Source organism: Dermacentor andersoni, chromosome 3 (genome assembly GCF_023375885.2).
Source record: "Dermacentor andersoni chromosome 3, qqDerAnde1_hic_scaffold, whole genome shotgun sequence".
Lineage (NCBI taxonomy): Eukaryota > Metazoa > Arthropoda > Arachnida > Ixodida > Ixodidae > Dermacentor > Dermacentor andersoni.
The window spans coordinates 154,810,506-154,838,042 of NC_092816.1; the positions used below are offsets into that span (position 1 = coordinate 154,810,506).

The window sequence follows — 27,537 nt, forward strand, 5'->3', positions numbered from 1 at the left end:
ATGACCATAGAGTTGCCCAGTTACCTTATTTTGCACTTAATGATGCACTGGCTTGAAACATAAAGTGTGCTTAGCTGTAACCTCTTGAGTTCGCATTTTGACCACTGTCATTCTATCACTACAGATAGGCAAAAATACAGTCACGCATCATGCACTGAATCTCTATTCCCTGGCAATAGAGGTCGCTCATGCTCTGGTAGCTGAACGATTGAGGGTTTTTTCGTAACAGTCGCCGTCCGCCAATTTCCTCACTCATTCATTCATTGCAGACATTCAGGGTGTAGTTGGTGTCACTTGAAGCTACCTGACGATTTTGAGCAACGAAAATTCGTAATGACAATCAGTGAAACTACCCAGGATTGGTACTATTCAATGTGTCAAGAAAGAAAATGCTGGATGTGCGGAACTCGCATGACAAATCACAAATGCAGCCTCTACAATTTAGCCGCTTGGCTCGGCTTGTCCTGTCGTTTGGTTGTGAATAGCGACTAGTGGATCAACTAAGCTTTGCTAGCTTCAGTTCTTGGGAGGTGCCAGTGACATGGCCAGCAACGTATCAAAACAAGGATATCGCTCTCTCTGCTTGACTCAGAGTCCAAATTAGCTCACAGTTGTGCAGGCGGTGTTCGAATTATTGAGCGGCATGCTGTAAGATGTCCGAAATTTCAGTTGTCCTTATACATTAAGTCTATGAGGCCAGTGGCAGTGTCATGAAGCTGTTCGAATAATCGAGCATGCCCGAGTTACTGACATTTTAACCCTTTGTATCCCATGCTCCCTGTAGTCAAACATCTAGATATATAGCAGTAGTTGTAGCCAGGCTTCTTGGTACATATTCAGTAAATATAAAGAACATACTTTCTAGATTCCTGTCTTTAGGCACGTGTCAGTTTCAGTTGGCCCCTTTGTGCATGAGTAGAGATGCACGTACATAAGCGGCCATCATCAAATAAATCTGGTTGACAGTACAGTGCTCGTCCCGTCCTCTTTCTTCATCTGTGTTCCAGGATGCGCTCCTTTATGTTTACTTAAGTAAATATCTGATGGCTGACTTTGCATTAGACAGTGCCAAATGATACAGAAAAGGAAAAGATAAACCTCCTTCAATGAACCTGAATTATTCAAGAAAGTAAGTGTCCACATATGTGCACACTAGGAATACAGGGTCACTCTTTGTGGAACCTTTCGAAGCAGTTTGTCGGTTCATTCTTCATTGCAGAGACACACCTTGCGGGTTTTGCACTGAAGCCTTGTTCTGTGTAAGCACACACATATATTTATGTAGTATATATAATCCACACCTGCAAAATGATGTCGTGTTGCACTAAAAACGAAAGCACAATTACGTCTTGTTGCATTTCGTTGTACAGTGTGACGAAAAATGCACCTGGACAACGCTACGTGTGCAGTTTGGGAACTCCGCTTTGCTGACAGCAACATGTATGCGGACGCAACATGATGTGTGGGGCAAAAAAATACTTCTGCTTGCCTCTTCCCGAGAAGCCTCACGTAAAAGTGATCCTTGTGTAATGCTCCTTCATACAAGAAATGTCACGAAGAAATAAAAAAAAAATACATCATGACAAGTTGGAAGCAAGTTAAGGTATAAACCGAGTCGCGGTACTTCGAGGAATATGCCACCTTTCTTTATCTTGCTGAGCTGCTGTGAGGACAGGTTGTGCCACCAATTATGTACATTTTTAAACGTCGAAGTGCCAAAAAAAAAAAAAAAGAAAATTAAATAAATGAAAGTGGTATTTGAAAGTCCGGTGGCGCGCACATGACTCTCAGCGCTACTTTATGTTATGGCAACATTTGTTGACATTGGGATAGGAAGAGTTAAACATCAGTTGGTGCCCATATCACTATCTCATCACTTCATTCTCCTCTCAAATGCAAACAGAGATCACTGTGAATAATGCAAGAATGTTTCTGCAATTATTAACCTTAGTAGCATGAATATGGGGTTAAAACACATAAAAAAGAAAAGGAGAAAGGAAAGACAACCATGAAGTTGATGTCAGGGGCCCTTCAAGCTAATAAACAGTTATGTTTATGGCTATCTGCAGGGAAGAAACATTTCTCCTTAGCTAAATTGAGAAATTCACAAAACTGATCTCTTTTTTTTTTCTGATCATGGTTTAGTGAAGTACCTGCAGTAAGCTTCCCTGCCCTTGGCCAATGGCCACGATACGTGGTCGTGCCGTCAGACCACCCGACGAGGGCGCCACAGGTGCCAGAGCAACCACCCCTGGATCCAGGCTTTCAGTGACGAGGCTGAAGTCCGACTCCGGCACGTCTGTCAGTGGAGTCCACGTGCCGTCCGAGAACCTCAGAGTCACATCCAGCAAGCCTTCCTGCTCAGGACCAAAAAAAAGAATAATAATAAATTATGGGGTTTTATGTGGCGAAACCAAGATCTGATTAAGAGGCACGCTGTAGTGGGGGACTCCTGCAATTTCGACCACCTGGGGTTCTTTAACGTGCATCTAAGTCTAAGTGCGCGGGTGTTTTCGCATTTTGCCCCCATGGAAATGCGGCTGTCGTGGCCGGGATTTGATCCTGCGACCTCATGCACAGCAGCCCAACACCATAGCCACTGAGCAACCATGGCGGGTTGCTCAGGACACAAGACATACCTTTTAATGCTTTAACGTTAGGAGTGTCCAAGTGGAAAAAAGTGCATGTATGTGAAGTGTGGGAAGCCAGTTGCTTGGTAAAGGTAGAGGGAGGACAGAAGACCTTAGAAGAGAGTCTTACGTGTGTATGTGAATATGTATGCATGTGCATATGTATGTGTAAAAAGTGTGTGTGTGCGTATGTGTGTGTTTGTGTGTGAGAGAGAGAGAGAGAGAGACTGCCAGTGACACTTCGCTCCTTGAAGAGGCAGGACATATCCAGTGAGCTCCTGAATGACACTTGGCAAAGTGGTGAATGTGGTTTCAATCGTGGATCTGGGACCTCAAAGGGGTGCGCCATAATGCCCCCAAATGCATTTCTCTCACATTTAGTGCTTAATTGCCAATGAATTTTCATATGCACCAAGCACTCTTCCTCCATTGAAGAGGTGAAAAGATCAACTGCCTCTGTCAGAAAGCACAATTCTGCCTCTCCAAGCGAATTCCTGTGTGGCCTGGACATTACTTGCACAGATCAATCAGCAAAGCTACAAATGTTCACTAATTATTTCTCCAATTATTGATTTGAGGCAGAGTGGTATGTAATGAATTACCATATTTACCCCATTCTAATGCACACCTTTTTTCGAGGAAAATAGGCCCAATAATCACATGCATGTTAGAATCGAGTACAGACCGGAAACCACCCCACAATTTCCCATCGCCATCACAAGGCAGTGGTGGTTTACTTGTTGCTGGTAACACAACATTTCCTTGTCATTTTCTGCAGTTGCAGCAGCCATTTTCGATCGTGGAGTACTGCCTTTGTTACAGTAAGCTGTACGTATCTTTCATATGTACAGCCTTGATACGCACATCTGTTACAGTAAGCTGTACGTATCAGTGACATCTACTCGCATACTCACTTGGCAGTCTATCGTGCTTGATAAATTTCAAGCAAATGAATGCAGCAGCTACATAGACGTGTCGTTTCGGCTATGAAAATTGCTTTAAGCGGAAAGTGATCCTACGCGCAGAGTAGAGCGGGAACAGAGCTACAGCACGCAATTTTGGCGTACAGGAGACTTGCGTTCGCAGCTGCTGAAAACTGAAGAAATCCATTTTCAGCAGTAAAACATCAAGAAAAGGCCACCACGGTCCGCGAACAGGGAGGTTCCCGGACCTTGAAGATGAGCTGGCCGACCTTGTCAGGAAGATCTGAGTGGACATGCTTGTGACCACGGAGGCGCTAACTTGCGGCCCTTGAACTTCCCAGGAGTCGAGGCATTCCGAGAAGCCAGTTTAAAGCAAGCCGGAACTAGACTAGTAGATTTATAAAGCGCAAAGAATATTCTTTGCGAAGGCGGACTGGAATGTGCTAGAAATCGCCAAAAGAATTTGATTTTCTTTTCAGCGGTTTGTTTTATCGTTGCGCCACAGCAATGCTTAGCAACATCAACTCGGCCAGATCGGTAATGCCGACCAGACTCTGATGTACTTTGATATGCCTGCCAACTCAACAATGGAGTTGACAAACAAATCCAATGCTGGCCTGTACAGCAGATGACCACAATTAAAACTTCTTTCTGGGTGAGTTGGTGCATACTTGACATAAAAATTGTAACAGCGCAAGCACATGCAACCACAAAGTACCAAGGATGAGACACAAGTGCTGCGCAGTGCGCAGCGCTTGTGTCTGTGATCTTGTGTCTGTGTCTGTTATCTGTGAGCTTGTGTTGTGGCGCTGATCTGTGCAGCGCTTGTGTCTGCGCTGTTACAATTTTTATGTCAAGATGACCACAAGTTGGCACCCTTTCTTGTTTTTAAGTGCGAGACTCTCCCCAAGGCTGTAAACTCTCTCAGAGGTGTTATAGTGCACACCAACAAGAAAGGTTGGATAGACACTGAGCTCATCCTTGACTGGATAACTGTGTGTGGCGCAAGAGGCCCGGTGCTAGCTTAGGACTCTGCTTGATGCTTGCGCATGGATACCTGGACCACCTGGTTCCACATGGACCAGTATGTCAAGGACAAGCTTGCAGCTTGCCACACAGACCTGGCGGTGTTGCCGGCCAGGATGATTTTCCAGCTCCAGCCACTAGACTTGTGCATTAACAAGCCTGTCAAAGAATTCATTCTGGCACTCTATTATGAGCGGCTGATGAATGAAGCCACAAATTCACAGCCAGCAATAGGCTGCAGCGTGCTTCAATCGAGGAAGAGGCAAGGGGCATTGTGGAAGCTTGAATTGGGATACCATTAGCCATGGTTGTGAAGTGCTCAAAAAAAAATGCGGCATTTCAAATACTATGGACAGCACTGAAGACGAGATGCTGTAGCCCAACAGTGAAAGGGAGCGGAAATTGGGTGCGCGTGAAAATAGGGTGGGCGTTAGAATCGGGGGCGCGTTAGACTCAGGTGAATACGGCACATGTAAATAATTACTCGTAATCAATTGCGTTTTCTTTTGGCAATGTTGCAATTTAACAATTATTTTGTTTACTCGGTAATGTTCACTGCAATTCAATTGTTTTTTCAGTAACCAATTACATGTAACCAGTTACATTGTTGACTAAACAAGTTCTGACAGGTGACGCAGCTTTGGCAGAAACTACAAAGTTGAAAGGAATAAAACACCTAAATGAGTTACTTCCCATCCACAGTCAGCACCCTGCAACTACAATTCAACCACTGGAACATGGTACGCTTACAGATTTGCACATTTCTTTTGAAAGTTCGACCTATGAGCTTTTTCCTTAAACGATGTAGACCGCTTATAGCACAGGTCACGGGAGTTCTGAAAATCTGCGCTATAAGTGGTACCGCACTATAACCAAAGCATGCACTTATCAGCTCTTGCACATGCTGGTAATATACACATACACACATACAAATAACTGGTACTCTGCTTTGTGTGCCTATACTTGTGGTACAGGGTACACATATACTTGAGTTCTATGGGAGACATGCCAGTGGTAAAAAAACCCCGCGTTATAAACGGTCCTGTGCTAAAAGCAGTTACATTACAAGTGGTCTGTACTGTAGTAAACATGGAAGCATTTAGAGGCGGCTTTCACGGGCGGTAAGAGCTACTGCTAAATTCTTCGCTTAGTGCAGTCTGACTTCTCTGACAAGTTCTTGGCCAATCAGCCCATATGTTTTTATCTGTCTTATATATGCATGACTCATGCACACCTGTTTTTGTGATAGTATTGCATGAACAATATTTCTACGACTGAATGGTATGCACCTTTATTTTAATGTGCACTACAACTTTGGCCACCTATTCAAGGAATGTGAATGTCTGCTGGCATCTATTACAATTATTTGTTTATTTATAAATGGTAAAAATAAATAGATTACAGATGAATGAAAGGCACCGAGAGAAGGTCCACCAGATGTTTGCTGGCAAATCGAAATGGCACTTCTACAGCATGATAGCAATGGCCACTTTGGATGTTGGTGCCAGGGAATCACCTATATACACTTTTTCAGTTTTTTACTGGCCCTGTTGGGAGTGCCTTCCCCTGCCACAGCAACAATGATGCACTGCGCTTCATAGAGAACGAAGACACCAGCATTATGGTGATGAGTAACCACAATTTTGTGGGCAAAGTGTTTATATGTTCCAACACAGCCCTTCTCTCCAGCGTGTGTGTCGAGCGAGTTTTCGATGTCGATGCAGATGTCTTCACATGAAAACAAGGGAAGATTACCGAAGAAAATTTTGAAAGGAATTTATTAGTGAAGATAAACAATGTGTGTAGGGGTGCAGAGGATGCGCTGGAAGAGTCAGGCCAGCTCATTCTATTTAGTATATTTGTGCAACGTTAATAAAAGTAGGGACGAAAGTAACTTCTAAGTAATCAATTACTTTTTCGTAATTGCTCCAATCCTTTCACGGGACAGTAATTGATAACCGTAATCAATTCCATTTTTGAAAGAAGTAATTGTAATTTGTTACTTCTTTTCTGTAACGCATAAGTGTGATTTGAGGTAAGCATTCTACTGCAGAATTGAAACTAAATCAGGGTTGAACTCTTTTCACAGAAGAGTATATACATAGGTGTTGTAATTACAGTAGAACCTCGTTCATACATTTAGGAAAAAAAACACAAGAAAAAATGTATTTATAACTGGGAAAACATATGACTGGAAGTCACTAAAACATTTGGCAGGCTCAACTGTAGTTAGCACTGCACGAATCATTGCAGCATGAGACACCTATTCAGACCCCCGATTTTTCAGACATGCTGGCTATGTTGGGCACCTTCACAGCACCACCATAGAGCCAATGTGTAAGGACGTCCAAAATTTCGGATGCTGGAACCCTTTGTCGTCTATTTTCTGGGCTTCTTGGCATGGCTCAAGGTCCAAAACAGCATTAATCAAAGTCACCACCATCGCCATTTTGATCTGTAACAGCGCTTTCGTACGTTAATATGCTGGAAGCCATACCCAGCCTCAACCACCGTGGCCATTATGTGCTCTGCAAGCTGCTTCGACATTTGTTGCCAAGTTTCCGGTCATTCGGTGCCATGCTTTTCGTTGAAAGTATTTGCTGCTGTCAGCAATGGCACCGAGTCCACCTTCATCATATTCGCCGGTGGCTTTGAAGCGCAGAAAGCCCGACAAGGGTCTAAAAACCGTTGCATACTGCCAGTCTTCCAAAAGTCACCTTTGCCACGATACAGCAGTGCTACGCGGTCAAGCATATGCAATGTATTGCGGTGAAGCGTACTAGGTGTGCAAAAAGGCCGCTGTCACTGGATATAGTAAGTGCTCCTTAATTATACAAGCATGCAACTGCGATCTCCTGCCACAGTACGAGCACTGAGATGCCCAATAAATGAACGGGAACGTCTAGAGCTATTTCGGACATTCCTGTGGCGATTTGAGCCCTTGAGGACAGTAAAAGGCACGCATTTGTTTTTTCGTACTGCCAGATTTTCCAGACATTCACAGTACATGCAAACGGTAATGAATTCAAATTTAAAAGCTCTATAAGTGCTGTGTGCATGTGTTTACGAGATGCAATTGCGCCAACACAAGTAAACACAAGTACACACAAGTACACAAGTAAACACAGATATACAACAGGAACTTGTTGCATCAGAAACGTTGCACGATGGTGAAAAAGCACAGACTTCAGACGCTACAGGACGAGTGAGCCCAACTCTCGTTCCACTGTCCAAACTTGCCGAGCCGCCGTCACAGACGCTTGCTGCAGTCACGGGCACTGCACGCGTTTGGTGTGAGCGCGGGAAAATGTGGACGGCGTCGGTGATCGCTCTGTCCCATCTTTTGGTGCATTGCCTCGTTTGTGCTGCTACAGCTCTAATCTCGTCCCACCACTGAATCCGCTGCAGTCCTCAAGTGCATTTTTCTTTCTTTGCACCCAATAGAGTACTGGTTATATGCTCACGGGAATGTACTCACTGTAAAATGCTTTGTTGTCATACACCAACAGCTAGCATCACAAAAAAAAAAAAATTAATTCTGGGGTTTTATATGCCAAACCCATGGTTTGATTATGAGGGCCTGTCGTAGTGGGGGACTCCGGAATAATTTGGACCACCTGGGGTTCTTTAACGTGCACGCAATGCACGGTACACCATTTTTGCATTTTGCCACCATCAAAATGCAGCCGCTATGGCTGGTATTTGACCCTGTGACCTCATGCTTAGTAGCCCAAACCTTTAGCCACTAAGCCACCACAGCGGGTTACTATCATAAAGCCCACTCCTAATGTATAATACCGTTGAAGTGCAATAAGTAATTAAATACACATTTCCATGCTGTGCGGTGTGTAGCTTCCTTGCCTGGTAAAGTGAGGTGAGTGCCTGGCTGGTGGACGTCTTGGCCACGAACACCCCTGAGGCAGCGTCGTCGGGAAGCACCTCAAGTGAGAGGCCTGTGACGAGCTGCACCTCGAGGCGCACCAGGCTCTCCTTGTCCGTGCTCACCCGCAGCTCACTCGCACCCAGAACCTTGCCTGTGATGGGTGACAGCACCTGCAGAGCCAAGGGGCACGCACAATCAGAAAAAAAAAAAAGAATACAGTGCCAATTGGCTATCACGCAATGTCTTTAGGGGTGTACCGATTCTTTTTTTTACAATTTGATTATATCGTATGCACCAACCTTCCCACAAACTGAAACAAATAAATAAATGTTAAATTGTTTGGTCTGGCGTCCCGGAGTCGCACAAGGGGCTATGAAGGACACTGTAGTCTTGCACTCCAGATTAAATTTTACTATGCATGGTTTCTCTAAGAGCACTGACACAATTTTTCTCAGCTTTTTTTTTTTGCTGTTAGATAGCCACTAACTCCAACAGCTGCTAAAAACAATGCGAGGCCTCAGCTTCTCTGATGTGGAACAAATCATGAATTATAACCTGTTTTAATGTGACAAAATCAAAAAGCGGGTTACATTTCGTGGCATACGAAGGGCTCCCTCATACGCCACGAAAATCAGAGGGGATGGGAGTGCCACATGATATGACAGATGTGCGAGTTAGTGCACTAGTCAAAGCCACATTGCGACTGTCTTGTCAAAAGCTTCATACGACTGCATAATAGGGGAGAGAAGGTGCACATTCGGACAAAAGTGACAGCAGAGAAACAGGCTTACTAGCCAGCGCAGAATGCGGAGAAGTGAAAGGAAAGAACAGTTTATGCAGCATGCGTCCAGCTTTTGGCAACATGGTCATTGTGTGGCTTATGACTACAGTGCAGTCCACTTATAACGATATATCGGTTACAACAAAAAGTCGACTGAAGAATATCAAATTATGCATCGGGGCTATGAGAGAAAAAAAAAACATATACAGTCAACGTCCGATTTTTCGTACTCCCTAGGGGCCCCAAAAATGATCGAAAAATCCGACAGTCTGAAAAAGTGAATTCATGCCTTTTACCGCCCCCAAGTGCTCATATCGTCACAGGCATGTCTGAAATTGCTCTAAAGGCCTGCCAGTACACTTATTAGGCGTATCAGTGCTCGTACTGTGATAGGGGACAGCAGTTGTGCACGTGTATAATTAAGGGAAACATACAATGTCCCGTAACAATTGCCCCTCCCTACTTGTGGTGTGCTTCATGGCGTAATACTACTATATGCTATATTGAGGCGAACCTCACTTTTGTGAACTGGCATTATGCAACCACGCCGCGCTTTCCGAGCTTTGAAGCCATTGGCAAGGATTGCAAAGGCAGAGTCGGTGCCAGTGAAACAGTGGTGAATTGATTCAATAAAAAACACGGCACCGAACAGCAAGAAGCTTGACAACGAACGTTGAAGGAGCTAGGCATAGCGTTGTTGCAGTCGTGACTATGTCTGCCAGCGGATCTGCATGGGAGAGCGCCAGTTCGAGGCTGCGAGGTAATAAAAATGGCGGCGGTGGTGGCTTCAATTAAAGCCATTTCGGACCTATGGTTATGGCAAAAAGCCCAAAAAATTTCTGATGCGAAGGTGTTTCGCATCCGAAATTTCAGCCATTCTTATACATTGATTCTATGGGGTATGTGACGGTACCGCGAAGACGTCCGAATTATTGGGCATGTCCAAAAAATCAGGCGTTCGGAAATCAGTTGTTGACCTTATAAGAATATGTTATTCAACACATATTGGATATAACGATCAAAATTTTCCATGGCATTTTCCATGTAGAATAATCATGACATTTGCGTCGCTAAGTTTCCATTAAACGAACAATGCCGAGACAGGGCGAAAAGCTTGCCTATGCGAGTTCATATCCACCGCCATGATAGCGCAGTGCATCCCACCTATGTACTGATTGCAAAAGCCACTGAGAGCACTGTGAGTTGGTGCAGAGCGCCACAAGATGGTGCCAGCCACTTCACGTCCATGGCACCCTCAATCATTCTCCCCGCGTATAGAGAAAACGAGAGAGAAAATAAAGCAAACAGGCGAAGCGGTGTCCGCCCTTTCTACACTCTCTCTCTCTCTCTGTCAGCAAGTGCAGAAATGCGACGTGGAAGGAGCCCCGAAGCAGTGGAGAAAAGAGCCCAGTTAGTAGAAGATGACACCGACAAAGCACAAAGCTGTGTCGCTTGATACAAAGCAACAAATTTTGCAAGACTCAAATAAGTACGAGCTCGTGCAGTTGATGATATTGACGATTCTGAATACTGGGAGCACCGCGATCATGAAGGCTGGAACCAGTGGGCTTGCCGATCAATGGAAAAGGCCGACTTTATGCGCCAGGGTGAAACCTCCTTGGGTGAAACCAACACAGTGGAAGCCGCCGACATTACCGAGCTCTGCAAGCATGTCACTATGGATGACGAAACAATCGGAGCTTTGATGGAGGAGTTTCTGAGCGCAGATAGTGCTGCTTCATTCTGCGGTTATATTCAACAGCGCGATTGCTGTTGTGACAGACGGCAAACATTGTTCGACAGAGGCGATGACAGCAGCGGCAGCGACGACAAGATTGATAATAGCCCGTCTTTGACACCGACACCGATTAAGTCGCTCATTGATTTCACGCAAGCTAAATTACTGCCACCAATGTTTGCGCTGCAGCTGTACATGATGCACACTGCGGTTGTGAACCTGAAACTCCTGTGAGAGCAAGTGCATATTTCTATTTCATCACGCCAACCGCTTGACACGCTATTTAGAGGTACAAATAAACATTTTATGTTTCACTGCCTAATGTCTCTCTTAGCACAAGTGGCAGATTTGGTTTAAGATCTGCAAAGGCATGTTTGTCATAGTTTTCTTTCTTTTTGCTTTTTGTAATGGTAGTCCAGATATAGTGATGATCGGTTATAATGATAGGATTTTTCGTTCTGCTTGATATTGTTATAAGTTGACCGCACTGTTCTAGATCAGGCTGACTAGCGCATGCATGAGCGGTTTGCAACACCACGAGACATGCAGTGTTGCCCATGTAAACAAAGCCTATGCCAAGAAGCCAAGCTACATTTTGAAATGATCCCATTAAAAGAGGATATAATTGGCGATTCTTTACGCATGTTTGAGGAATCTTGGCACGACACTGCATTTACGGGGCCGGCAGCTATCTAATAAAGCAGAAAAAGCAGGATACAAAATTTTTGTGTCAGTACTCTTGCACTTAATCTAAGTACATGAGTGTTGTGAATGCAGCCAACGTGGCCAGGTGTCAAACCTGCAACCTCGTGCTCGGCAGCTGAATAACATAGCTACTGAGCCAAAGTGGTGGGTAATGAAAGAAATGTGAAATCTGCACAACACCATACCAGTTAGTTCAAGGAAGACAGACCTTGTGAGCAGCAGTTTCAGTAATCTCCTGTACAAAAGCACGTACAGAAAGTATACCACCTTAGCTGTAACTCAGTTGGCACGTTTGGGGAAGAACACTTCCTGCAAGCCAACAAAGCCTTCTGGTAGTACTCTGCCTTTTCCTCCTGCTTTCCTTTTGACTTCTGGCTCTAGGTGCAACCCGAGATGGTCAAATTTAATCCATTAATGACTCAGCCAATTGCAGTCTTCGGCACTGCATTGGGCACCAGTCATGCGCTCGCCTAGAGCGAGTGCAGTGTTACGACTTTGCACCGCTGCACCACTATTACGACTTTGTGGTACCGTAGCGCTCGTCACCAGTTTCGTGACAGAGCGTTGGTAGCGAAGACTCCGAGCCAGGCGTCGATGAGAATAACAAAAGGGACTTTATACACTATATACAGGTCATTATACAGGACATGAAGGGATCGGCACTGGGGCCGAGAGCTCACAGCAAACGCGACTGTTCCCGCACGGCAACGTCTGGCGAAAACGCGTGACACATCTCGCTCCAGTCGAGAGCGGCACTGGCTCCCGGTGGGTCGGCGGATCCGGTTTTTCAGGCGGCGCGCCTCCGCTTATAAGCCCCCAAAACCATTGTCACCCTAACGGCCCAATACAAAGCGAGCACTCGACGGTCGTCCGAGAGGTCCAACCAGCGACCGCGCTGGCCACCTGGTTCAATTGTGGCGGGCGCGGTGACCTCCAGGCAAGGGCCGGAGGTCACCTAGTGGATGTCTACGGCGCCGGGCCGTCTGGCACTTGGCGACACGTTCAAACAAGTTGCTCGCCGATGCTTCTCCCGCAGGACACCGCTGCCTGACGGCTCAGCATCTTGACTTTTCAAGGGAGAATTTGGGCGCTCGAAGGATAATTTTGCATCTTGCAGATTCGGAATCCGGGCTGGTGGTAATGGCACAACAGCATCCCCGCCCTCAGATAAGGCGCCGGGAAGACGAGCTGCCTCCACGTGGCTCGGATGCCAGGCGCGCACGTTCGTCAGGCTCGTCCAAGTTCACGTCCAGTGTCGGGACGCCAGGTAACTTCACGTGCTCAGGTCCGACTCGCCAGGACAGGAGCTCTGCTCACCGCGTTGTCGCCAAGGCACCTCGACCAGCTCCGCTCGGGTCGTTCCTAAGCCCTTGCTTCTCGCCACTGGTCCCGGTTGGTCGTTCTGCAGCTTGCAAAACCGACCGGCAAAAGGCAACCCCCAACACGAACAAGTGCCCTCTGTCTCCCGTCAAACACCAGACAAGGCTATAATCCAAATCAACCTAACTGAATTGCTATCCCCCTTTTTGCTCCCGCTGCAACAAGAGGCAGGTGTACGATCTAGTACACAAGGCTCAAACAACCAGTTTTCAACTTAACAACACACCAAAATATCAGAAATAATTAATAATCAACAATAATAATGACAAATAGAATGGTCCCCTTGAAATCACTTGGACCGAAAACATACTACTGAGGAAGCAAATGAGGTCATTCATTTTTCCCGGCGATATTTTCGCGGAATCCGAAGCTGCTTATATTTGCGACCCTGCTTATCCGTGTAGCGGCGGTACAATAAGCCAGATTCCTTGCCAAATGAAACCCTCTTTTTTTTCACTCCCCGTTTGACGCTCTTCCTCAGATCGGCTAGTGAACAGTCTTCCTGTTGCTCGCGAATCAGAGTTTCTCTTTCAACTGCCGCCTGCTCCTGCCAGCTGGCGGAAACCGGAGCGAGTGTGGAGCCCGCGTCGCCTAATTGCGGCGTCGCGTCTATATCGCGGCTAGCACTGCACGCGTCACTCCCACTCACTTCCAGGACACGCTCGCCCAGGCCAGCCTCCGAGCTCTGCCTCTCCCGTGCCTGCTCGCCACTCAAGTTACCTTGATCGGTCCGTGTGCCGCACCGCTGTTCGCTCACCGACGCAAAGTCAAGTTCCCTCGACAGCGGGCGCGCTTTGGATCGCGTGAGGGCCATGTACGCCCCGTCAGCAAAGAACGATTCGCCCTGATCCTTCAGCAGCTGCTCCGAGCTATTTGAGAAGAGGTAGGGAAAGTGCTCCGGGAGGGCGGCTGACACAGCGGCTTCGGTGTTAAGTTTCCCAAACCCTCCTTCAATGATAACCGTTGCGATCGGTAAACAGACACTCTCCTCCTCGGCCACTTGCCGTATCCTAGCACACTCTCCCGTAAAATCACTCGAGGAGACGAAAGACGGGTGAACAACGTCCATAGTTGCTGCAGAGTCCCGAAGTGCACGGCACTTCTTACCGTTTATCTTAATTTCCTGCACATAGGGCTCCAATAGACGTATGTTTTTGTGAGTTTCCTGTATTGTTGCAAAAGCAATTCTCTCTGGGCAGCTTGCAGCGATGTGCCCTTGCTTTTTGCAATTGTAGCAGGTTAACGGTTTCCGTTTTTCAAAAGAACGCGTCGTATCGTTTCGCTGTTTCGGACCATCGTCATCATTCTGAGATGCATTCTGTCCTTCCCTTACAGTTTCTTTGGGAAGGGACTCGTCTTCCCGAAACTCGCGACGCCTGATTTCTTTTCGTTCATCGGGCTCCCCGGAAAACCCATCTCTCCTATCTGCTTTTTCTACGCGCACTGCCTTGCTGTGCAAGCTGCGGCGGGTGTAATACTCTTCCGCTAACTCTGCTGCCTTGTTTAGCTTAACCTCCTTTAGCCTATCTTGCAGCCAGAGCCTGACATCCTCATCAATGCAACGGTAGAACTGCTCCAACGCGATGCATTCGACGATTTTGTCGCGGTCGTCGTAAACCTCTTCGCCCTTCAGCCATTCCACCAGGTCGGCTTTTAGACGAAACGCGAAGTCAACATTCGACTCCTTGCCCTTTTTTGCATACCGGAACCTCTGCCGGAAAGCTTCGGGCGACAATTTGTACTTCCGCAGTAGCGCTTCCTTCACATCACTGTAGCTTTCAAACGCCTCTTTCGATAAGCAAGTTATTACGTCTGATGCCTCCCCAGGAAGCAAGGCTAACAGATTCTGTGCCCAGAGGGATCGCTCAATGCTATTCCGTTCGCACACGTGCTCAAATTTCACGAGGTATTTGGCCATATCCTCTCCGACGACAAAGGGTGGAAGTTGATCGCGTATTCTTGGAACGTTAGAAGTTAGACTAGGCGCCGGCGAGCTATTTCGGGTCTCCAACTCTTTCATTTTAAGCTCGTGCTCACGACGTTCTCTCCTTTCCTCCTTTTCCTCCTTGCGACGTTCCTTTTCTTTCCTTTCCTCTTCGCAACGTTCCTTCTCCCTCTTTTCCTCCTCGCGACGTTCCTTTTCTTTCCTTTCCTCCTTGCAACGTTCCCTCTCCTTCTTTTCCTCCTCGCGACGTTCCTTTTCTTTCCTTTCCTCCTCGCAACGTTCCTTCTCCCTCTTTTCCTCTTCGCGACGTTCCTTTTCTTTCCTTTCCTACCTTTCCCGACGTTCATTGATATCCGCCCAGGCCTCTGCGGCTTCCTCAGCCGTTACGTCCCCAGTCCTCATGACCTCAAGGATCGCATTCTTTCTTTTAGTTGAGCCCAACTCAATGCCCAACTCCTCACAAATTTGGAGAAGTTCCTTGACCTTGTACTTCTCCATCGTTCACACTGTCCTCCTGCTGTTTGCCCTTCTTGAATATACCTGCCGTACGCTACTATAATGCTACTAGTAAGACATATGCAAGTATTTCACACACTGCCCTGTTTACCCCCTCAGCATCCCCTGGTTTTCAAAACACTCTAACTAGGCTTGAAACACACAAGGTTAACACAATGCAACACCAAATCCTTCCCTGAGCTACTATAACCTGTGTCAGAGAAAGTCTGGTGTTTGAGGTAAACTTCAGGCACTCACCGCGCCGAGGTAGCTGATGCCGGTCAATCCCGTAGCTGCCATCCACTGTTACGACTTTGCACCGCTGCACCACTATTACGACTTTGTGGTCCCGTAGCGCTCGTCACCCGTTTCGTGACAGAGCGTTGGTAGCGAAGACTCCGAGCCAGGCGTCGATGAATAATAATAATAATAATAATACTTTTATTGCCAATAATCAAATCAGTACATTCATGCAGGCCTGCCAAAGCCTTTGAAGGCTTGAGCGGCAGTGCCTGGCAGGCAGCAAAACCATACACGGTACATTGATATACCAGTTATAAGCAGCGAACTCAAGTATAGAACACCAAAAAAGGTTATTGGAATTTATACAGTGTCTATGAAAAGAAATTTCATTGAGCATGATGAAACACAGAAGTACAGCAATGCGTGTGAACAAAAATTACCGTGAGATGACGCATAACCATATACCAGACTGACCGTCATGGTGCAAAGGAATGGCACAACCATATGCACAAAACACAAGCAGTAACGGTAAATAAATGGAACAAGTACGCCTTTACGAACAGACACGCCTTAGCAGTCTCTTTAACTTATATTTCGTTTTGGCAAAAAATGTGCTGTGCGGTAATTTATTGAAATAGGTGGGCACATAATGGGCCCGAGCTCTAGTGCCGTACCTTGTGGAACAACGTGGCCTCCAAAAGGGGTCCCTGGGCCTTAAGCATCGGGAAGCTGTGTATGGAACAAGGAATTGACTGCACCAGAAGTGTTTCAAAACAACCGTTTGCATTAAAAGATCATTGAAATTCGGCATCGAAAGTACTTTGAAACGGTCTGTGTCAGCAGTCAGGTTCAGATCATAAGATATGTTTTTTAAGAGGGAGCGAAGTATCGCATTTATTCTGTTGTGCCAGCGGACAGCACAGTGCCCGTAAATTGTTATTCCATACCGGAGTAGACTGTAGCCTAAAGCATGTGTTATAGTTTTCCTTACTGATAAGGGCATGTAGTATCTTATATTGTACAGTAGACAGGATACGGCGCGAAGCTTTTTACAAACGTAAGCAAGGTGACTGTTCCAAGAAAGGTCGCTATCAAGATATAAACCAAGATATTTTACAACAGGTGAGTACTTTAAAGGTCTACAAGAACAAGCTAAACAATCTGAAGAATGTAAAACAAGAGGATAGTCAAGGGCTACCCTCCTTAAAGGATTATGGAAGCAGATTAATTGCGTCTTAGATACATTTATAGTAATTAGGTTGTTTTGAAACCAATCCATAGTTTTTGTGGCAGCAGACTGTAAAGAGGCAATCGCATCATAGTAGCTGTGGGCGGTAGTTACGATCATCGTATCATCGGCGTATTGATAAAGAGAAACGGGTATCACGCTAGACAGGTCATTTACAAAGATATTAAATAATAATGGGCTGAGTATAGATCCCTGTGGAACTCCAGCATTAATAATGGAGAATGCACTATGAACTTCCCCAACTGAGACGACCTGACGCCTACCCCGAAGGAAATTTGCTAACAACGACCAGAAAGCACCCCGAAATCCTAACAAGAAAAGCTTATTCAACAGCAGACCATGATGAACACTGTCAAAAGCCTTGCTACAATCAAGAAGGAGCGCACAAGCAACTTTGTTATTATCGAAAGCTATATTCAACTGATCGGATAAATCTTCCAGAAGGGTCTGAGTGCTTTTGCCGGGTCGGAAACCATACTGACTAGGCGATAAAATGTTGTGGGCGTCCAGAAAGCTTGTCATTGTTAACAATAAGTGTTTTTCAAGTATTTGAGCGATAGAAGGCAGAATTGAAATGGGGCGATAGTTTTCAATTTTATTACGTGCACCGCTTTTATAAAGAGGTATAACCTTCGCAGTTTTCAGTTTTACAGGAATTTCACCACTTGAAATTATGCGATTAAGTAGGGTTAGCAAAACTTCGTGGATGTATTCATATGTTCTGCGCAACTCATTAATGGAAATGCCATCAATTCCAGGAGATTTATTACATTTTAAATTGAATATAATCGATCTTAGCTCTTCCTGAGAAATTGAAGGCAGATATGCAGATTCTCTAATGCTGTGACGCAAAGTACAAGAATCTACCTGCAGGTTTGCGTTTCTCATTACACGAGAAAAGTGATTATTAAACTCATCAGAAATATTCTGTCTGCCACTGGATAAATTGGAAGGAAAATAATTCATTATATCAGCTCGCGTATTAGTGCCTCTAAAGCTGTTAATTAACGACCATGTTTTCTTACTGCTGTAACTAGCGGCTTTAAATTTGTCTCGAAAATGTATTCGCTTTGCGGAGCGGATCATGGCAGTAACTTTGTTTCTGAGGAGCTTAAATTTGGCCCGTAAGTCTGCACAATTCGGGGCACGCTTGCATTGGGCCCACAGTAAGTCTTTTTCTTTTATTGCTGCGAGTATGACAGGCGACATCCACTTGTTATCTACGTTACGTTGTTTGATATGTATTGTTCGGGTAGCACTATCTTTTAAGTTTTTGAACACTTCCACGAGTTTATCATATATGGTAGCAGGAGACTCTATTGCTAAAAAAGATTGCCAGTCATATTGAGCCACCAGATTATCAAATATTTTCGGATCAAGCACTGAAATTAGTTTTTTAGAATCTGTGGGCGCTGTCGCAGTATCAGGATAACTCATTGAGGCGCAAACGAAATAGTGGTCAGCAATCTTAATTTCTACAATTGCGGATTTTATGGCTAGATTTTGAGCACGAACGATAACGTGATCAATGCAGGACACAGTGAGCCTACCAGCCAGAAATTCCTCACGAGTCGCTTCATGAATGACGCATTCCAAGCCCCATTTGGAAAGGCTATCGAGGTAATCTGCGACCAAGCCTACAGTAGGACGCAAAAGGTCAATATTGATATCACCTGTGATACACACGTGTTCCTCGAGCGATAAGGTTGACAATGTGGAATCGAGTTCGGATAAGAAAAGCCGCGCATTAGAACTAGGAGGTCGGTACACCGATAACAGAATCACCGAAAAAACAGGTGTGCTCAAGCGCAGCGATATCACTTCAGCTTGGGAAAAGGAAAACGTTAACTGTGAAGCTGCCCATTTGTTACTTATAAAAACTGCAATGCCTCCTCCTTTTCTGCTTGGACGCGTGTACGAGAAGCCCTGGAAACCCGGCAATGAATACTGTGGAATGCTCTCGGCAGGAATATTAATTTCAGTAAGTACAAAAGCATCGAACGTTAGGCGAGATGATGAAATGATGGCATAAAACTGATTCCAGTGTTTCCGAAGGCTGCGAATGTTCACATGAGCAACTTTGAAACTGCTGGTGGAGGCATCAGAAAAAAAAATATTTAGATCCGCAAAATCAGTGCATTTCATACTCTCTATACCAGCCATGTCTAGGCAATCCTATCCAAATCCGAGAATTTCTCAACTCGAATGAAAGGTGCTCCCTCAGATTTTCTTGCTAGAACCTTTCCGTTCCTCGTCCACACGAACTTATATCCATTTTCCTTTCCTTTGGAGCGGGCCAACCGGAAAAGCTCCCGGTTCAACCGCGTCAAGTTTTCGTTGAAGAACAGACGAGGAAACCTTTCCGGCCGAGCAAGATCCGAGAGACACTTCCGAGCACGAAACCATTTTTCTTTCACTGAAGCGTTCTGTACTTGCACAAGGATAGGAGGGCTAGAGCTAGATTTACTCCCGGTCGGTAAACGGTGTATCCTGCAAATTTCATCTTCCTGGAAGTTACTTAGGCGCAGTTGTCCAGCTAAGTCGCACATGAAGGACTTCAAGTCCTCACCAGGCTTCAAAGGGAGGCCATGGATTTCGAAATTGCAACGTCTGCCATATTGATCAAGTTCGTTTAATTGCATCGTTGTTTGGTCTAGGATTTCAGCCTGACGGGCGACTGTACCGGAAAGTGACTCCACTTGAGCCCGTAGCTGAGACACTTCGGTTTGATAAGTAGTCACAGTGGAGAGCATAGAATCATACTTTTCAGAAAGGAAAGCGATAGAGGCTTGTATGCCGGTCACCGTATCGGCCATCTTTTCACAAGTTGCCTTGAAAGAGAGCAGTTCCTGAACCTTTACCATGAGCGTCTGAATAACAAAAGGGACTTTATACACTATATACAGGTCATTATACAGGACATGAAGGGATCGGCACTGGGGCCGAGAGCTCGCAGCAAACGCGACTGTTCCCGCACGGCAACGTCCGGCGAAAACGCGTGACACATCTCGCTCCAGTCGAGAGCGGCACTGGCTCCCGGTGGGTCGGCGGATCCGGTTTTTCAGGCGGCGCGCCTCCGCTTATAAGCCCCCAAAACCATTGTCACCCAAACGGCCCAATACAAAGCGAGCACTCGACGGTCGTCCGAGAGGTCCAACCAGCGACCGTGCTGGCCACCTGGTTCAATTGTGGCGGGCGCGGTGACCTCCAGGCAAGGGCCGGAGGTCACCTAGTGGATGTCTACGGCGCCGGGCTGTCTGGCACTTGGCGACACGTTCAAACAAGTTGCTCACCGATGCTTCTCCCGCAGGACACCGCTGCCTGACGGCTCAGCATCTTGACTTTTCAAGGGAGAATTTGGGCGCTCGAAGGATAATTTTGCATCTTGCAGATTCGGAATCCGGGCTGGTGGTAATGGCACAACAGCAGTTACATTAAGCAGCTGCTGGGAAGGTTCGGCAACAATATTGAAGTATAATGAGTGATTACGTGCTGTGCCAGCAGCTTGGAGCAGCCGAACGGTCTATGCATTGCAGATGATGCCCCAGTGTGCCGTGACTCATTACATCACATGCTGCATATCAACATGGTGGATGCTGCCAGTGGCAGGAGCCTCAACTTATAGTTTGAGTCGCTAAGTCCAGATTATTAGAGCCTGCAGAGCCCTTAACCTTTTTGATTAGGTGAACAGGCTCCTGCACTTTTTATTGAGACACAAAACTCCAATTTATGTTTGACCATATCATAGACCCTTGAAATACACGATTTAGTGCCTTGTACAAGCTTAATGTGAAGCTGTGGCTCTGGTTACAACACTATGCACATTCTCAAGGTGGTGATAACACACACTCAAAATAAAGGTACCGTTACATTTGTGCAAATGATGCACACGACTTGCAACACTGCGCCCATCCTCAGAGCCCCACAGTGCAAGTGATGAATGGAACTCGGTGCAGTCACCTGGACCTCGGTGCGCCCTGCACGCAGCCCTCGGACGGTCGTGCCCCTCAGCAAGGCAAGGTGCGCGTCGGCCACGCGGAGGAAAGGTGCCACGAGCCTGGTGACGGCCACCTGGGTCCGACGCCCTAGCAGGTAGGCCTCCCTGCCGGAGTTGTGGTCCACACTCTGGAAGCGCGTGAGCACCTCCACCCGCGCCTGCTGAAACCGCAGGCGACAGGACCCCGGGGAACCACCCGACGATGGCCCATCGCCCTGCATGTGGGGGGAAATAAAAGGCTTCAACACTACCGCTGCTTCTTGCAAGACTTGAGAAAATTATGGTTAAGAGGAAGCCTTAGCATGGGGGCTCCTAACTAAATAGATGGCAAAGGAGAAATCATTTTTCTTGGCAACCTCCAGAAAAATTTCATGAGGTGTGTTGCATTTAGAAGAAAAAGATAAAATTTTGTGACTGTTTTAAGTGGTTCTTTTATGTAAGCCATCGGTATTTAATAATGATTGTTGAAAATTGCAAATGCCCAGACAACAGAACTCAAGTATAGAACTCTGTGGCTTAGCAATAAAAAATGATATCGAGATTCTGCAAATTGTACCTAATAGTACATCTAAGGCAGACAAAATTGATGTATTATACATGGTTCTCAAATACACTACTAATATGCAAGTAGGTCTTTCGTGAAACTCTTGTAAACTGTGTAACACCATGCAAGATAAAAGTTATGATATCAAATTTGTCCACTTATGATATTCCAAGGGGTGCAGTTCACAGAACTGCAATATATATTTTTGGTGCAAAGTTACGGATTTGTAAGTGTTGTGCTTCTATCTTTTTTAATCTTGCCAATTTTCAGCGATCAAAAAAAAAAGGAAGCTCATAATTAAAATTCTATTTTGGAAGAGTCACTAGAATTTAGAGTTCTCTCTAAAATGCAAGAAATTTCATTAAGATCGGTCCAGTGGTTATGGTTACTGGGAAGAGCGGTAGCACAAAGCAATACAACTGGACGACATCACAAACAAGGTCCTTGTTTCTCCTGTCGTCCAGTTGTGTTGTTCTTTTTTTTGCTTTGCACTACCACTCTGCCAAGTAATCATGACATAACTCCTGTGTAGCAGTTTGGGCCAGTTGGCATCTCAGAAAAGCATTTCTGCATTTCACAAGTAAGTGAACATTCAGCATCAGAATTTAGCATAAGCTAAAGCTTCCTCGTAACTTGAATGGCCAAGAAAAATGCTGAAACAGACATGAAAGTACAATGACCAACAAACAGGAGACAATGAATGGGAAGATGGGGAACAGGTGGGCATGATTTTTGTTAGACACGAGCCTATTGACACAAGCTGCCTTCAAATTGGGCATGCCAGCCATTTGCTGTGCCCTCCCAGTCGTTTACGAATACGCGTGAAAAAGAGCAACAGTGATGCATGGAACTCATGCTCGCAAGGACCATGCTGTCACAGTAATGTGCCATCAGCGCAGGACACGAGAAGAAGGCGTGTGGAATACTTATAAAAAGACAGTGTACATTGTAGTTGCAAGTCAGACTCTCACTTAGCTGTTTGTTTGTCGGGCCCAACTTCACCCAACGTAAACTGAATGAAGTATGTTCTTTCAACTGTGTGTTACAATATGAAGCCAATACATAACGAAGCCAAAGGAAGCATTGGGCAAATTATTCATTATTTTAAACTTTGAAAATTCTTGACTGTGAATCGGAGCCAATCACAGTCAAGAATATAAATCTAGATTGGGCTCGACCATGATCGAAAAAGGCCGTGTGACAATGGTATAAATGTGAGGTATTCAATGAAGGCAATCTTTATTGAGGTGCAAAGAAGTTGGTTGGCTGCATCTGCCGTGTGTGAGGAATGCCTGCTCCAATCTGTTCAGGAACTGCATGAGGTCGTGGTTGCCGCTCGTGCAGTCAACAACGATTTGCAGCAAACGGAGGCTCTGTATCACAAGGCTGTTTGTCCATTGCCTACTTGTCCTCATCAGGGTCACCAAGAATGAAGTCTATTCTTTCGGTATCTGTAGCTGCGGCAACGACGGGAACATCAGCATCAGCCAACGCGAATGAGTTGGAGTTGCCTTCTGCCTCTTCACCAACAGTTCTGCACACTGATTTCTGGAGATCATTGCAAACCAGGTGATCATCATCTGGCTCGCCTAAGCATGGTTGGCAAATACCTGCATGCGCAAGACGAAGTTTGTGATCCTTGCAGCTCTCAGCTCTTTCATATGGCAGCAAGCAGGTCGATGTTGTAGCCTTTGTTGGCATCACATGCAATGAGCGTGTGTTATAAAAGACTTGCGGCATAGCTTTCACGAGGTCTCAATAATGCCCTGATCCATAGGCTGCAATATTGTGGTTACGCTCGCTGACAGAAAATCCAAAGTGATCGCTTTGAGATTGTCAATCTTCTCATGGCTGGGGACCGTTGTCAACAACGAAAAGTGCACAGCGATGCTTTGCCTTGATTCAGGAGGTGGACATACAGTCACCAACCGATAAATTGGACACCGATAATCCGGACGTGCTCGGTAATTCGAACAGCTTCGTGGCATTGCCAATGGCCCTATTTACTTAATGTGTAAAGACGACTAATATTTCGAACAGCTGCCAGCTCTACATTTAATTATCTAGACTCTGTCCGTGGCTGTAGCATACACCGACTTTGCTGCCATTATCTCCTCTGGCAAGTACGGTCTCAGAGATTACACGCTAAACGTGTGAGGCCTTGCCTTGGTCGCAGCACTGCGCCTCAGAGATTTAACTGCAAATGCCAATCTTGGAGGCTTTGTTCGACTGTGAGGTCGCATCAACATCGTGACCATCCCATACATTCTGGCACCACTGTGCGTCGCCCACTGTTGTTTGCTGAATTTGCCCTCCCGACAGCGTCCTGCCATTCTGTGCTTGTTTGTTTGTTTAGTATGCATTCCAAACAGCACTCTGCTGGCTCCAGGAAGTCTTTCTTGTGAAGTTATCGACAGTCCGCTTCAAATGGCACTAACGGTGTCCTCGTAGTCTGACTCCAAATGAGTGTTGAGTTGCAGTCCGACTGAGCCGGACTCCGCAACTTAAGAGTCTGAACTGCCGCCTACCATAACGAGCTCAAATGCGGACATCATTGATGACCTGCTAAGCTGTGGTGTGCCGATTCCTGCTGCCGTTACATCTGAACACTTTGCAGGTGTTGACAGAGTGGTGTCATCATGTGCCGAACTGAATGATGATGGAAGAATTGAGCAAGTTCTCCCATAGTCGAACAGCGGCTTTAACTCTGGTGATGATGATGTGGCGTGTGTTTTGGAGCCTTCACATGTGGATCTGACTCGAGCCTTTGCAATCCTTGCATCGGCGTACAGAGACAACACAAAACTGGCATAAATACAGGTGGACTTGGTTGCACTTAAGCGGAGGTGCACACAGTAATGAATCGATCACTGCTTCTTTGCACAGGGGCCTTAAAACATAAATAAAATAATGTTTTTTTTTTTTAGGATACATTCATTTTTTTGGACATTCGATAGTTTGGACTTATTGACGTTCCCTACAGAGCCCAAATTATCAGTTGTTGACTGTAGTCCTGAAAAACAGCTAACAGTCATCCAAGCATATTTATTGTCTTTACATATGAAGTCTTTAGGCATCAGTGCATTGCAGAAGCATCACAGCTTTGCCTTCCCCATTATCAACAAAGTAAGCTTGTCCTCAAATGAAAAAGTAACTCAAGCCGACTGATGCCTGCACCAGCAAGTATGACCGGCGAGTCACTGCACCAAAATGTCTCGCGATATGCCATTCACGTCTGCTTACAATGCCATTGCCTATAAAATAAACGGCAGCGTATACAGATGTCCTGTTGGTTCTGCGGTTTTGTGAATGCGGTTGCGTGACTGGCCCAAAATGGTTGCTTTTGGGGAAAAGTGTCCATTTGCAACCAACTTGGTTGCGCGACCACTGTCAGCCACCAGTGTGAATGAGCCTTAACACACTTCTTGCATTCTTTGCCTCTCAATGAGGATCCTACTGTAATGTATGTGTGCTTCGCCAATGATTTGTAGAAGAATGCAGCCTCAGGTATGTTGCAAATGCCTTTCTCTTCACATTACTGACGTAGGGAGATTAGCCAATGCTTGCGCCATCCCTCCAAGATGTCATGGTCCACGGCTGCACTTTCGCCAACCATTGATTTTGAGGAAACACCATGCTGTCGCTTGAAGCATTCAAGCCAGCCATTGCTGCATTTAAAATCTTGCTTGCCCACTTAGAGGGCGAAAGCTTCGGCTTTTGCGGTCAGTGCAAGCCCATTCACGAGGAGGTTCACACTTCTGGAGTTTTACAGCCACTCAGGAAGCCCACTCTCCACTTCAGGATAATTTGAATCACGGTTGCACTTCTGTTTGGCTGAGAAGCTCTTCTCGAAGTTGTCCAGTATGGCTTCCTTGTTATTCAGTGCAGTTGACAATGTTGAACGCAGTAAGTCGTGATTTCCCATTTCTGCCGGTTGCCCTTTTCCAGCTCACATATCGAAAAAACTTTTTGTTCTCGGGTCAGACACACTCATGCGGGGACTGGCAGTGCCATTCCCAACTGAAGCCATGCGTTTACACAGCCTGCACCGGCTGATTCAAGCTTGCACGCAAGCACAGGGGAAGCAGTGCGTCTCAGTTTGGGTGACTCTGGACATGCAAGGCACGTGAAAGGTGGCGCAAAGTAACATTTGTTTCTTCTGTTGCACACTACTTCCATAGTGCTGCTCGCTGCTGATAACATGCAAGCGCAACACGGAGGAAGAGGGTGTACGATGGAGAGCTGCGAAGAAGAGGCTGAGGATCGCTCGTGTGGTGTGATAGGTGCGGAGTGCTGGCATGAGTGCGCGAGCACGCGCTCCCCACTGGTAATACATGGGCGCAGCATGGGGGAAAAGGGTGCGCAGGCAGCGCGATGGCATAGTTGGTGACGGAGAAAAGTTACTGGCTTCTTCTACTTGCTTCTTACGTGCAGTGCACTAAACATTAAAGTCTGGCATTAGTCCTCTCCATTCAGGCACAGAGAGATGGTGCAGTGTGTACTAACAGGCCCCAACAAACATTCTGGCTTAAGAAACACATTCAACAAATGATAGTCTACGTACATCATCCCACTTCTCAAGGATGCGTCGCTTGTTGCGCAGCCAATTGTTACGGCAGTCCACGGTCCCTTGGAGGAGTGGGTTCCGGCACCTGGCAAGGCACAGAGAGTTCCAGAATTTTATACTTGCTGCACTGTAATAACCACAGCAGTTGAACTTGACAAACGAAACTGTATGAATCCGTAGGCAAAGTGGATCTATGTATTATTGTTAACATCGTGAGGAGCACAAAAAGATGAAGAAAAGATGTGCTATCAGTTTACAATGAAACAAAAGTAACCTGTCAAATTACAAAATATTGCTTTTGTATTTACATCCTAAATAACCCATACACATGGCTCATTTGCTTAATGCTACTGACATGAAGGGCCACCGCTTATAATACTATCCTGTGGAAGTGATGGGTGTGCGATGATGGGTGAGGAACAAAGAACATCAAGGATGCAAACTGTCTATCAGTAAAAGCTGTAACTACAAAATGAAAAGCACCACTTAGCCTGGGCATCGTGTGTTGAATTAACACCTGAGGCAACTAGGAAAAATAACCAAAACGCCACTAGACGGCACAGCGTGTGTGACAAGTGAGAGAACACGAAGAGCTGATAGAGGCTCTAGAATAGCAGCTTGGGCTTGTTGGTTTTCCATCCTGGTGTTAACAGCACAAAATGTAGACAAGAGACAAGACGATGGTGTCGTCTTCTCGTCTCGTCTCTCGTCTAAATTTTGCGCTGTTAACACCATGATAGAGGCTGTGGTGTGGAGGTCAGTGCACCGGGGCCAGGCCTTACCTCTTGTGCCTGTGCGGAGTGCGCCAAGCTCGAATCTGGCTCAGCTTTGTGTCTGAGAGCCGCAGGTCCAGGGGAAGCTCGGGCATCCACACTAGAAAGGCAGCCTGGCCCGTGTATGTTCCGTACTTGACTAGCACAGTTGCATTCTGTGAGCCCCGCACTTCTGAGCCGTCCAGGTACACTGACGTGCATGACGGTGAGACCTGCATGGATAAGGCCAGGCCACATAATTGGTACTTGTTAGGAACACATGCAAACCTCCCCACGTTATTTTGGTTAAATAGCTGGTCGAGTACTAGACGATAGTAAGGCACCACGCAACCTTGAGCATCTCTATCTCACCTGCAGTGCATTGGCGTTTCTGCCTTCATTATCCATCTTAAAGATAAGCAAAACACTCGCTGCGTTATCCCAGTGGCAATGGCATTGTGCTGCAGAACTCGAGGTTGCGGGTTTGATCCTGGCTTTGTCATTCAATTACCACTAGCTCTATCATCCAATTGTGCCTCGTTCAAACAAGCATTTGAAGAAAAAAAAATACTGAAGGCCCACCAATGAAGTGCTTCAGTGCAATGATGTGTCGCTATGTTTACTTTGTTGCTATTGTAACTATACGTGCTGCGCAGAGCCAGACAGGGAAACTGCCTGC

At 46.1% G+C, this 27,537-nt stretch overlaps 1 protein-coding gene across 1 annotated transcript in view; it reads right to left on the bottom strand.

Annotated features, from left to right (window-relative positions):
- The window catches only part of dtn (transmembrane protein 132C dtn), a 68,696-nt gene that overhangs the window by 11,922 nt on the left and 29,237 nt on the right, over positions 1–27,537 (bottom strand). The window contains exons 8-12 of the mRNA XM_050172885.3: positions 26,889–27,091; positions 26,104–26,191; positions 20,959–21,210; positions 8,441–8,632; positions 2,154–2,357 (exon numbers count right to left, since the gene is read on the bottom strand). Coding sequence (XP_050028842.1) covers positions 2,154–2,357; positions 8,441–8,632; positions 20,959–21,210; positions 26,104–26,191; positions 26,889–27,091 — 939 coding nt within the window. The remainder of the gene's footprint in view (positions 1–2,153; positions 2,358–8,440; positions 8,633–20,958; positions 21,211–26,103; positions 26,192–26,888; positions 27,092–27,537) is intronic.